General features: G+C 44.4%; 2 protein-coding genes across 3 annotated transcripts in view; one reads left to right on the top strand and one right to left on the bottom strand.

The window, feature by feature from the left end:
- The window catches only part of CPXM2 (carboxypeptidase X, M14 family member 2), a 134,755-nt gene that overhangs the window by 9,949 nt on the left and 111,576 nt on the right, over positions 1-13,230 (bottom strand). For both annotated transcript variants that reach the window (XM_043476159.1, XM_043476160.1), the window contains 3 exons: positions 12,829-13,025; positions 11,525-11,704; positions 4,175-4,472 (listed from right to left, as the gene is read on the bottom strand). In XM_043476159.1, coding sequence (XP_043332094.1) covers positions 4,175-4,472; positions 11,525-11,704; positions 12,829-13,025 — 675 coding nt within the window. The remainder of the gene's footprint in view (positions 1-4,174; positions 4,473-11,524; positions 11,705-12,828; positions 13,026-13,230) is intronic.
- Positions 1-13,230, top strand: part of GPR26 (G protein-coupled receptor 26) — a 103,592-nt gene that overhangs the window by 84,290 nt on the left and 6,072 nt on the right. The window lies entirely within an intron of this gene.

Raw genomic sequence — 13,230 nt, 5'->3', positions numbered from 1 at the left:
GGGAATGTATCCAGAATCACGCATCTGGACAGAGCTGGGGTTTGAACCCCAACTGCCTAGAACTTGCTCACCCCTGCTCAGGGACTGTAGGACAAATGCCTTCTCCACCCGGCTGGAGAGCAGACAGCCACATACATCCTGACATGCCTACAACAAGACTTGGTCCCTGTGTTCATTTCTTAGGGCTGCTGGTACCAAGGACCACCAACTGGGTGGTCTAAAGCAACAGAAACTTATCCTCTCATAGTTCTAGAGGCCAGGAGTCCAGAATCAAGGCGTTGGCAAGGCCACACTCCCTCCAAAGACTCTTCCTTCTTTCAGTTCCCGATGGCCCTTGGTGTTCCTTGGCTTGTGGCCACACCACTCCCGCCTCTGCCTCTGTCTTCACGGGGCCTTCTCAGTGTCTGTGTCTTCTCCTTGTCTGCCCCTTATAACGATATCTATCACTGATCTTAGGGTCCATCTGGGCAACCCACCATGACCTCATCTTGAGATCCTTAATGACATCTACAAAGACCCATTTTCCAAATAAGGTCACATACACAAGTTCCAGAGATTAGGAAGTGGACATATCTTTTGGGGGCCCCATCCCACTAAAGTACCCAACATTTGCAAAATGAACAAATGGATGTCAGATGGCATGAAGTTCAGGGGATCTCTACCCAACATTTTCAGCTTTGGGCAACAGGGTGATTAGCAAGAACACAGTGCTACTGTGTCCTAAGTGACATCCAGGAGGATTCTCCCCATAGAAGGTGCCTCCACCGAGCCTTCCCTGGGTTCTGAGAGTTGAGGCCGCAGAGAGCAGGAGTTGGCGGGGCTGGTTCCTCTGTGGACGGGGGTAAAAGGTCCTCCTGTGCTTCCACCAGCCTCACCTGTCCCATCTTCCCTCCCTCCTTGGAGTGCTCAATGGAGCATCCTAAAGCACAAAAGTCTGTATAAAAATCACATCACAGCTTTGGGTGTTAACAGCACTTCTATATCAACCTGCTGCCTGATTGGTCGAGTCACAGAGAAAAAGGTGCAAAACATACAGCCTCTCTCTCTCTCTACCAGATTCCAGATTTGAACCATTCACATGTCAGCAGCCATGGACCTTTGATCACATTTGTGATAAAATATGGAAAGTAACAGCAGGGGGATAAGCAGGCTGGAACAATGTCAAGTTCATGGAAAATCCCTTGCAGGGCCTGGTCTGGCTGAAGGAGGTTGGTCAAAATGCCAGGCCAGCTCATTCAGCGGAACCTGAGACGTGGAATCCCAGACAGTGCAGGGTGGCCTGTGGACCGCGCCCACGGAGCAGCATGACAGGCAGGTCCTCCTGAATCGCAGGACTGCTCCAAGCACGCACGCGTGCAAACGCGCATGCACACACACACTCTTTTCATTATCCCAACCTTTAGACCTTGTTAGTACTAAAATAAATGTGATATTTAAAACTCTGAGGTGGGCCTGCCGTTTTGCAGTAAGTGCAAGTACGCGTGCATGCATGTTTAGTCACTTTGGTTGTGTCCAACTCTTTGTGACCCTAGGAACTGTAGCCTGCCTGCAGGCCTCCTCTGTCCTCTCCTGGGGATGCTCCAGGCAAGAATACTGGCGTGGGCTGTCATGCCCTCCTTCGGGGGATCTTCTCAACCCAGGGATCGAACCCACGTCTCTGATGTCTCTTCCAAAGTCAGGCGGGTTCTTTACCACTTATACCACCTGGGATGCCCCTTTGCAATAAGTGTGTATCTTCAACAGCACTGGAAGTGCTCAAAGAATTGGCAAAATGATGAGAAACCAGGAGAACGGTGGGAAAGCCTGAGTCAGGCTATGGTTAACACCGAATTCCAGTCCTTTAGTGAATGCGGTGCAGCAGAGAATCCTGGGTGAGAAATGGCTTCAAAAGTGAAACGTGTAGGCAGAAGGTGTGGGGCGACCCTGATAGCGCTTCCCAAGCCTCGGGTTCTGGCTGGAGATGGCAAGACCTCCTCTATGTTCTCCCTGGGCCTGGCATCCTGCTCTAGTCACGGCTTCAATACGGGAACACAGGACATCACATTCCTTAGAGCACCGTGTGCCCAGAGCTGTCACAACATCTGCCTTCCTCATCGGGGAGAGGACGCCGGACAGCAGCTGACACAAAGAAGGGCTCAGATCTCTTTGGAGCTGAAACACACACACGGCAAACGATGTGCCTTTTGAGCAGGACTGGACCCTCTCCCCAGCGGCCCACTCCCACTAGCTAAGACCTGTCGGTCACCGCTAATGAGCCAGCAAGACCCGAACACAAAGGAGGAGTGGAGGGGTGGGGGGAGGAAAGGAAATTAGAAATCGCATCTCATTAGTCTACAAAGAAATGAATCTGCAGGCTTCATCACACTGCCTGCAGGAAGAATGATTAAAAAGGCTCGAGCCACCACATGGCTCTGCCACAAAAGTCCCCGGCATAATGGAAAATATAATGGATAGAAACAAATCAAATGCTGCCCATGTGATTAGATAGCAACCGACCCCTCAGAACGGTGCTATTGACCTGCTGCTGACAAATTCCGCAGTGTCCGAACCTAATTTAGTCACAGCGGCCGTAAAAACTAAGCAGATACTCCTCATAAAGATTATTGTAGGTTTTAGGGCTAGAGCTGAACAAGCAAGCATGCTTTTGGCTATTAGGATATTTTTCTTGATAGACAGGGCTAGGGGTATTGATAGTTGATAATTAGGGTTTTTGTTGTTTTTTTTTTACTTTGAACAGAGCAAAGCCATGATGGAGAAAAATAAAACAACTCTGCTTGGTTTGTAACCAAGGAAAAAATGGCAAGCTTTCTGCATGTTTTAGTTTTTTAAAATGGCCAAGGGAACAAATATGCCTACTCTTTTAAAAAAATTTTCCCCCAGAGTGGAAACATACCTGAAAAGTTTGTGAAGGCTGAATCTCTAGCAAAGGAAAAATAATATTAAAGTGAATCAGTAGAGTAAAACAGAGAACAGGGATATGCTCATAAAAGAGGTTTCATGGTGAGCACGCTCCTAGAAAAGGGGGGAGAAGAGGGGTGGGAATTTATAACAGCGCTGCTGACAAGCAAGACACAGAACACACATCCACCATCCCCGTCATCCTCGCAACAGTCCCAGGGTGGCCATCATCGTCGTCCTCATCATTGCCATTAACATCAAGCCCATTTTACAAATGGAAAATACGGGGGTTCAGAGAGGCAAAGTAATTTGTCCAGAGCCACACAGCATTTACGTGATGAACTAGAATTTGAACTGAGGTCTATCTGACACGGAGTAGTTTGACCAACCTTCACAAAGTCAAGAAAATAAGCAATGAACAATGAACATTACGTTTGGGGTCTTGGCATCCCAATGCAGAGACACCTTAGGGAATGTGATGTCTTCAATTCTCCTCACTCGAGAACTCTAGGCTAGGAGCAGCCCTGACCCGGGAAACAAAGGGCTGATCCTGAAACTTTGACCACAAGGTCCTCTGGCTGCTGCGAAAGAATCCCTGAAGTCTCTGCTGGGCTTCCTCTCTGTCTTCAGTGGATGCTGGGGACAGGACATCACATTCCCTGCATCACAACACTGGGACTTTGACCAGATGCCCTGGTGGGACGGGGGTGGGGGGTGGGCCTCCAGTGAATGAGAGATTTGAAAAAGTCTTGAGCTTGGGCTCACTGTTTCCCCGCCCCCTCCTTCCAAGGGCTGGCAGCAAGGGGCGTCTCCCACGGTGGGAACGGCTCCAGGTACAGCGCCCTGGCTGCAAAGCACCAGTGTGCTCTCTGCCCCTTCGCTGGGTTTGCTTTTCTGGCCAATAATTCCCCTAAGACTACGCTTACCAACTCTGACCCTGTAACATCCAAACAGCTCGGCGGCTAAGAGTAGACCACAGGGTCAGACAGATCCCAGTTCTGCTCCTTGGGAGCTTGGACAGATCCCTTTCCTATCTCAAAGCCCCGGCTACCTCTTTTATAACAAGGGGAGTAAGCCACATCCGCTCGAAGACTACTGTGAAGGTGAAAGAAGAGACTAGGCAGGGTGCTCGCACCTTTTACATGGTTAATTACGGTAGCTACTCTGCTGAGAACAAGGACAGATGGAGAGCTGGACCACAGGGTCCCCCCCACCTCCATCCAGCGGCCCACTGTCATTGGGCCCCACGATGACAGCAGGACCATCAGAGACTTACTTCCGGCCACAGTGTGCCAGGAAGCCCCATTGACGGTCCCGTCCTCCTTCTGGAAGTCCTCCGTGTGGCACACCCTCCTCCTGGCGTCCGTCATGAGGCGGTGCGTGGAGGCGTAGGAGTAGGCCAGCCAGCGGAAGACGTGGTCGTCGGGCGTGGGGGTATGCTCCTGGGTCTTCCACAGGGACCTCACCATGTCGTAGGGGTAGGCCACCACCAGCTCTCCCCCCTGCAGGTTGCCACCCAGCACGAAGGGGATTTTCTCCATCCAGGCTATGACCGCCCTGGTCTCCACGGCCACCTGTGAACATGCCCAATTTTAGCACATTTGAGAAATAAAAGCAGAAGGAAACTGCCTTCTCTCCTGAGCTTTCCAAACAAGGACATAGTTGAAAAAGCAGTCATGTTATGGCATCATCGGAGCAAAATTTAGAACCTCAAAATTTATCTAGGGAAAACTGGCCATTGTGGAAGTAATGGATAAAAAGAGAAATCAGAGAAATTTCTTACTGGAGGAATACTCCAGTTAGTATGCAAAGAGGGAATGACAGAATTAAAGGATCAGCACTTGGCAACTTCACTGAATTCATGGGTCAGTTAATGAATTAATGTTCATCAACGACTTGATGGACATGAGTTTGAGTAAGTTCCGGGAGTTGGTGATGGACAGGGAAGCCTGGCGTGCTGCAGTCCGTGGGGTCGCAAACAGTCGGACGCGACTGAGCGACTGAAGTGAAGTGAATGGTAATAAACAGCATAGAGAGAGGGAAGCAAACACAACTCTCTCCTGATGAAAGAACACACACCTAAAAATCCACCCACCCTGCGTGTGAGGAAGCCTCTAGTGCAGGGGTCAGCACTTTTTCTATTAAGGGCCAGATAGGAGATATTTTAGGCTTTGAGGGCCCTGAAGCTCTTGTTGCAGCTACTCAAGTCTGCCAGTAGCAAGTATTAGACTCTACCCCTGGAGCAGAGTGGTGCCTTGGACAATACCCAGATGATGACCATGGCTGTGTTCCAGTAAAACACCATACAGAAACAGGCCTGGGCGGGATGAGACCTACGTTACCAACCCCTCTCTAGTCTACATGGCCCAGTGGTCTGAATCTCACTGCTAATTTATAAGAAACACAGAGAAATATGTTACATTACATCACGAGAATACAGTTAGCAGCATCCAGACAGTAGAAAATGCTAGAAGACAACCTAGTTGCTTATATTATAGCTGTTACAAAATAAACAACAATAGAATTATAAGAAAAAGGGGAGAAAGTGATACAGGAGAAAAGTACAGTTTAAAGAAGGGTTGAAAGGCTTATAAACTAATCAGAATGAATGTGTTTTAATTAGATCCCAGTTAAAACAGACTGTAAGAGAGAGTAATGGAAAATGATTATAGGAGAAATGCAAACACTGATTGGATATTTTATAATACTAAGAGATAGTTTATTTTGATATGATAATAGTAATTTATGGCTTTAAAAGAGAGTCAGATCTTTTAAGGATACTTAATGAAATATTTACAGATGAAATGACATGATGTCTGGAATTTTCTTCAATAGTCTTGGGGAGGAGGAGAAAGTGACTGAATATGTAGACGAAATGTGAATTTATAAGTGTTGATGTTGAGATGGGTACATGGATGGGATTCTCTACAGCTCCCTCTCTAGTTTTGTATGCTGAACTTTTTATGACTAAAAAGTTGAAAAAAAAAAAAAGGAAGGAAAGAGGGTGAATGGCAGGAAGGGAAGGAAGGAGAGAAGAAAGCAAGGAAACAAAAGCTAAAACTGGAAAACTTGATATGGTCAAATACTGATCAATGAATCAAATATTTGTCATAAGTTACTGATATCTCTGAAGATAATTCCAGTAGAAAAAAAAACTAATAATGGAAAAGAAATAAACATTGGAAATAGTCTAACTGTGCTGTATAGCTAATTGATTAAGGAATGAAAGTAACCCGAAGGATTCATTAAGTTTTGTTTTTATTCCTAAACACATCAGGGCCTTGAGTTGGATGAAGCATAGAATTCAGCTCACAATGCCGGATCATTATGGATCCATGCTTTGTCCTCTTCTTTCATATTTTGATATAATAAACACCAGTGAACCTACCACCCATCCTAATGGTCAGCTTTTATTGACCGTTTCTGCACACATCTGTGATTCCCATCCTCCTGCTTCTCACTCAGAGGTAATCACTATACCCTAAACAAAATGATTCTGAGTCTCTTTTGTTTAACTCCATACATGTATGCATAAGGGTTCGATCCCTGGGTCAGGGAAGATTCCCTGGAGGAGGAAATGGCAACCCACTCCAGTATTCTTGCCCGGAAAATCCCATGGACAGAGGAGCCTGGTGGGCCACAGTCCATGGGGTCGCGAGAGCTGGACATGACTGAGTGACTGCGCATGCACGCACATATATGTATTACTTGGCTTTATTTTCTTTTGATCTAAAAAAAGGGTGGGTAACATACTATTGTCTTCTGTAAATTTTCCCTCTTAACATGTTTGTAAGACTAATCTGTGTTGCATAAAGCTATATTGTTCAGTCTTTTTCACTTCAATATGAAGATTTCATCATTTATCTGTTCTTGTTATGATGGGCATGTAGAAGATTTTCCATTTTTGCTATAGTGAACAGCATTGCTCTTAACTTGCTCCGTCTTCTGGTGGGCTGTGCTAAGATGTGCTTAATTGCTCAGTCAAGTCCGACTCTTTGTGACCCATGGACTGCTCTGTCCATGGGGATTCTCCAGGCGAGAATACTGCAGTGGGTTGCCATGCCCTCCTCCAAGGGATCTTCCCAACCCAAGGATCGAATCCAGATTTCCTATACCTGTGCTGAAATTTATATTGCATAAATGGCCAGAAGTATAGCTGCAGCCATAGATACATACATATTTCACTTTACAAAATAATCAAGTTATTTTCCAAAGTTACTGTGCTAATGTAAGCTCTCACTATGAGTAAGAGATCCACTGTCCCATATCTTCCCCAACGCTTGGCTACTGTTAATTTTCCCAATCAACGGATCAAATGTTCTCTTATCTGCATTTCCTTAGCACTAGTAATGCCGAACATCTTTCCTTGTTTTCTGACCATATGTTTCCTCCTCCATGAATTGCCTCTGCATATCTTTTACCCATTTTTCTGTTGTTTCTATTTTTCTCATTTGTTTTTCTTTATTCTTTTAAAAATTCTAGTTTTTTTCCAATTAAATAATTTTCAAATAACACCTCAGTTTTTAATTTGCTCTTATGATAGTTTTGAAAATCTTCTGATGAATGGGCTTCCTTATTTTGATGTAGTTGAACTTACCAATTTTCTATAATAAATGCCATTTAAAACTGTTCTCCTCACCCTGAGGAATCATTGTAAATGTTGTTAAATTTTATCAAATGCTTCTTTTTGCAGACAAATTACTGGTTTTTTTCTATCATGTCATTGATTTCTGCTCTTTTTAATCAAAATCTTTCTACATTTTTGGGGGTTTCTTCTGTTACTCTTTTGCTTACTTCTTAAGTTAGTTGATGCTCAATCTTTCTTCTTTTGACATGTAATCATTCAAAAGTATAAATTTCTGAAAGCATTTTTTGCTGTTCTCCACCGATTTTGAAGCTCCAATACTTTGGCCACCTGATGCGAACAGTTGACTCAGTGGAAAAGACCCTGATGCTGGGAAAGACTGAAGGCTAAAGGAGAAGAGGGCAGCAGAGATGGTTGGATGGCATCACCGACTCAATAGCTATGAGTTTGAGCAAACTCCGGGAGATGGTGAAGGACAGGGAAGCCTGGCGTGCTGCTGTCCATGGGGTCACAAAGAGTCAGACACAACTGAGGGACTGAACAACAGCCACCAATTTTGATATTTAGTGTTCTCGTTATCATTAATTTCTACTTATTTTTAGTTGCCAATGTGAAGTTTTTCTTTGACCCATTACTGAGAAGTTTCTTTTTTTTTAAATTTTCTTAAATACTTAGAGATCTTTTCATACTGTCTGCTAGTTTAATTGTATGGTGGTGAAAGAATCATGGTCTGCCTGGCTCTCATTTTCTGAACTTTGCTGAGGTTTCCTTTATAGGCCAGAGTGCCATCAATGTTTGAAAATGCTCCAGGGATTATTTAGAACAATAAATAGTCCTGCTTCTTGTAGAATTCTTACAGTTTCCTATGTCAAGGCTGTTAATTGTTATTCAAATCTCTATCTATCTCAGGGGGTTTCCTTGGTGGCTCAGACAGTAAGGAACCCACCTGCAGGAGGCCTGGCTTTGTTCCCTGGCTTAGGAAGATTCCCCATAGAAGGGAATGGCAACCCACTCCAGTACTTTTGCCTGGAGCATCCCATGGACAGAGGAGTCTGGTGGGCGAGAGTCCACAGGGTCACAAAGAATCGGATACGACTGAAGGGACAACGCTTCCATCATCATCACTTTGTCCATCACACCTGTCCATAACTGGGAAAGGTATTGGTGATGGCGGGGTTGTGAAATTCTCCCTGTGTTTCTAAAGAACAAGCTCAAAAACTAAATTCTGATCTTAATGCAAAGACTGAAATTCATGGACTTCCCATCACTGTGCTAAAATAATTCTCTCTTAGCACCTCAAGGCTAAGAAAGCTGGCAACCATGCTCCAATTTTGGTCCAAGGGTTCCCAAATTATAACATCACTTGAATCCTCAGCTTTGCCAGATGTCACTAGTATGTTAGCTTAAAAAAGAAGAATTCTAGGATGGAATTAGCACGTGAGAAAGGATTCAGAAGACCTAGAGGGTCCAAGTCCTTTATCCCCCATAAGCCGTCCTTGGGCATCCTAACTAAACCGTGTGGTATTTCCCTGTCTGTCCCCATCATTTGCTTCTTGAGAGACCAGATGACACCATCCTGTGCAACATTAAATGAGGCAACCAGGCTGGCTCTCCTCCAGGAAGTGGTACCCACGTGTGATGTGAGCTGGAGCTCTGAGAAAGAACTGGAGAGCTGCCTTCTATCTATCCATCATTTCTCCCTTGATTCCTCAAGAAGAGAAGTCAATTAATAATTATTTTTGAGACTGCAAATGTGCTTGCCTAAAATATAGCATTCACCAGCCTTCCCTTTGGTGCACTGATATCATGTTTTGACTAAATCGTGGCCAATAAGATTTAAACAAAGTATTATGTAGGAATTCTAGGAATGCCTCTTAAAGTTCATTGACTTATCTGCTGCTGCTGCTGCTAAGTCACTTTAGTCGTGTCCAACTCTGTGCGACCCCATAGATGGCAGCCCACCAGGCTCCGCCGTCCCTGGGATTCTCCAGGCAAGAAGACTGGAGTGGGTTGACTTATCTGAGAGGAGGACTTTTTTTTCAACCTTTTCTCTACTCTTCCTCTGAAGGCATGACAGCTGAGGTTCCATGATGGAACTGCCATGTTGGATTATGACCCTGAGAATGAAATCCAACTGCTAACATGTGGAAGCAGAAAGACGACTTCTGGGTTCCTGATGATCACGGGGCTCCCATTTGCCTGGCCCTAAACCATCTGCCCCTAGGGTTCTTTTACGTGTAAAAAGAAAAAAAAAAGTCTACCTCGCTGTTGTTGTTGTTCAGTTGCTATGTCATGTCTAACTCTTTGTGACCCAATGGACTGTAAGATGCCCACCTTCCCTGTCCTTCACTGTCTCCCAGAGTTTGTTCAAACCCATGTCCATTGAGTCAGTGATGCCATCCAACCATCTCATCCTCTGTCACCCCCTTCTCTTCCTGCCCTCAATCTTTACCAGCATCAGGGGCTTTTCCAACATGTCGGCTCTTTGCATCAGGTAGCCAAAGTACTGGAGCTTCAGCTTCAGTGTCAGTCCTTCCAATGAATATTCAGTGTTGATTTCCTTTAGAGTTGGCTGGCTTGATCTCCTTGTAGTCCAAGGGATTCAAGAGTCTTCTCCAGCACCACAGGTTGAAAGCATCAATTCTTCAGCACTCAGCTTTCTTTATGGTCCAATTCTCACATGCTTACATGACTACTGGAAAAGCCATAGCTTGGACTATGTGGACCTTCGTCGGCAAAATGATGTCTCTGCTTTTTAATATGCTGTCTAGGTTTGTCATAGCTTTTCTTCCAAGGAGCAAGTGTCTTTTTTAATTTCATAGCTGCAGTCACCATCAGCAATGATTTTGGAGTCCAAGAAAATAAAGTCTGTCACTATTTCCACTTTTTCTCCACCTAATTGCCATGAAGTGATAGGACTGAATGCCATGATCTTCAGTTCAGTTCAGTTCAGTCACTCAGTCATGTCTGACTCTGCGACCCCATGGACTGTAGTACGCCAGGCCTCCTGTCCATCACCAACTCCCAGTTTACTCAAACTCATGTCCACTGAGTCGGTGATGCCATCCAACCATTTCATCCTCTGTTATCCCCTTCTCCTCCTGCCTTCAACCCTTCCCAGCATCAGGGTCTTTTCCATTGAGTCAGTTCTTCACATCAGGTAGCCAAAGTATTGGAGTTTCAGCTTCAGCATCAGTCCTTCCAATGAATATTCAGGACTGATTTCCTTTAGGATGGACTGGCCATGATCTTTGCTTTGAATTTGAGTTTTAAGCCAGATTTTTCACTTTCCTCTTCCACCTTCATCAAGAGGCTCTTTAGTTCCTCTTCATTTTCTTTCATTAGAGTGGTATCATCTGTGTATCTGAAGTTGTTGATATTTCTACCTCTTTAAGCCACTTTTTCTGTTGGTATAACCAAACCTAATACTCACGTATATAGCAATCAAGGCAGACCTTTTTAAAGAGCATATAGGGCCAAAGACTAAGGGTATGAGAGAATTTACAGTGAGTAGAGGAGACAATAAGAGGCATGGGAAATTTTGTGAAGATTATTTATTCTACAAAATACTTTTTGCTAACTAGACCTAAGAAATTTGGGGGAAATATTTCCCATCCAAATGCATTTTTCTTTCCAAAGAAGCACCATGAGTAATAAATCCATAGGGATTCATGAAATAAAAATAAGATATTTCAAGCAATCAGTGAGGTCTAAGGACAATGTCACTGAAATTTCACAGCACTGCCAAACCTAAGGATAATAATGACATTAATGAACATGCACAATTCAAGTGAAGGGTTTTTCTATTTTTTGAAAGTACTGCAAAGGAATCTAATTAAATGATTTCTCTTCTGGGAAGAATCTCCTCACATTTCAATTTAATAGGTAGTTATTATCTAGCACACTTCCCTCGTTTTGGAGAAGACCTGAAAGGAAAAAAATGATTCTGTCTTGTTCTTAAATGTTACACCCTCTGCCAGCAGCAGTGGGTGTTTACTTTGGCCTCCTCTGCTTTACAGATGATGGGGTATTTTTACTCACCGTGGCATTTTCAGACAGAAACCACTCAGGGATGGCGATGTAGTGATTGGGAACTTTCCTTGGGATATTCTGTCGGTCCTCTGCCTCCCAGAGCAGCGTGTTTAAGTCAGGAAAGTTGTTGTTGATGTCAATTCCGTCATGGGTCCAACGGCCCAGGGACCAGCCTCCCAGCTCGGAACCCTGGGAGAAAATTCAGAATGTGAGGGACCCACAGACCGCTGGATTCTCCTGTCTCTCACACACAAGACCGCTCCATCTCGGTCTCCATCTGGGGTATGCCTCGAAGCCTCCAAACACCCTCTGACATAAAGATGACATCCAAGGGAGACTATTTGGCTAATAATCTGTTAATGTTTGGTGGGTGATGGATAATGTAGTCATTATTATTATTATTCCCACTCTATGTAGTCATTATTATTCCCACTCCGAAGAGGGAATGTACAGAGTCATCCTGCCATAGAGCAGTCCTCAGAAAAGGCTTAGTTCTCTCCTGCCTCCTCTGCCTTCACCTCTTCTACACTGGTTGAATGAAACTCCAAGTAGTAATAAGTTTAAGACTCTGTCACTGCAAAAATCAAGAGCCACCACATTAATATGTTCACCTGGCAATTCTGGCTCACGATTTAGCAACACAAATCTCTAACCATTTGCACCAATAAACACAAGCAAAAATCTGCACTGTAAATCTGTATTTGATGGGTACCATTGTTTGAAGTATAGATTGCCATTTTATTACCAGATACTCTGATATATAATTATGAATACATGATACAACATTATACTAACTCTACACAATTAATTGTGTAATCTCTACACAATTCTATACATATATATGTTCTATATATAACTATAACCTATAAATTCTATGTTCTAACCAGCACATAAAATATAAACCATGTATCAGGGTAATAAAAACAGCTGTCCTCAGAAAACTGAGAGGATTTACAGGTAATCATCAAGGCTAGAAGGAGCTTTGATTAAGTGTTCAATCAATGTTAGGTGTTATTATTATTCTGTCCTATTGGCCCCACTGTACATATAACAACATTATTTTTCACATCCTTTTATTCAGTCTGTCAGTGTGTTCACCTTTCAGGGTCCCCATAATGCTCAATTAGTGCAATGCATCTTTCATAAACCTTGTGGGTTCCCCCGTCTCAGCAGAAAGACACTGGAAAAGCTGGTGATGTGGAATTCAGGTCAACTCCTGGCTCACACATTGTGTGTGTGTGTGTGTGTGTGTGTGTGTGTGTGTGTGTGCAGGGGGGCAGCTGCTGTGCTGGGGGAGGGAAGCCATCCATTACCCCCTCGTAGGCCTTCTCGTAGCCGTCGGGGTTCAGGGAGGGGAGTATGTGGATCCGGGTCTCCTCCACCAGGCGGATGATGCGCAAGTTCCCCGCCAAGTACTCCTGGCACAGAAACTGCATCAGCAAAAGCATCAGCTCCCGGCCCAGCACCTCGTTGCCGTGGGCCCCCGCGATGTAGTGGAACTCGGGCTCACCTTTACTCAAAGATGGGAAAAAACAGGCGATCGTATCGGATGCTTACAGCAACATAGTCCTCAGCACATTGTATTAGGAAAGAAATCTCTGAATAACAGAAATGTGCAACTTTATCTCTTCTTGCACATCAACTTGCACATCTTCTTGCACATAACTTGCACATCAAGTTATATGAGTACAATTTTTATTAGTTCCCAGAGAGGT

Source organism: Cervus canadensis, chromosome 8 (genome assembly GCF_019320065.1).
Source record: "Cervus canadensis isolate Bull #8, Minnesota chromosome 8, ASM1932006v1, whole genome shotgun sequence".
NCBI lineage: Eukaryota > Metazoa > Chordata > Mammalia > Artiodactyla > Cervidae > Cervus > Cervus canadensis.
The sequence above is the reverse complement of the archived record's forward strand: the minus strand, read 5'-3'. Positions and strand labels throughout refer to the sequence as shown.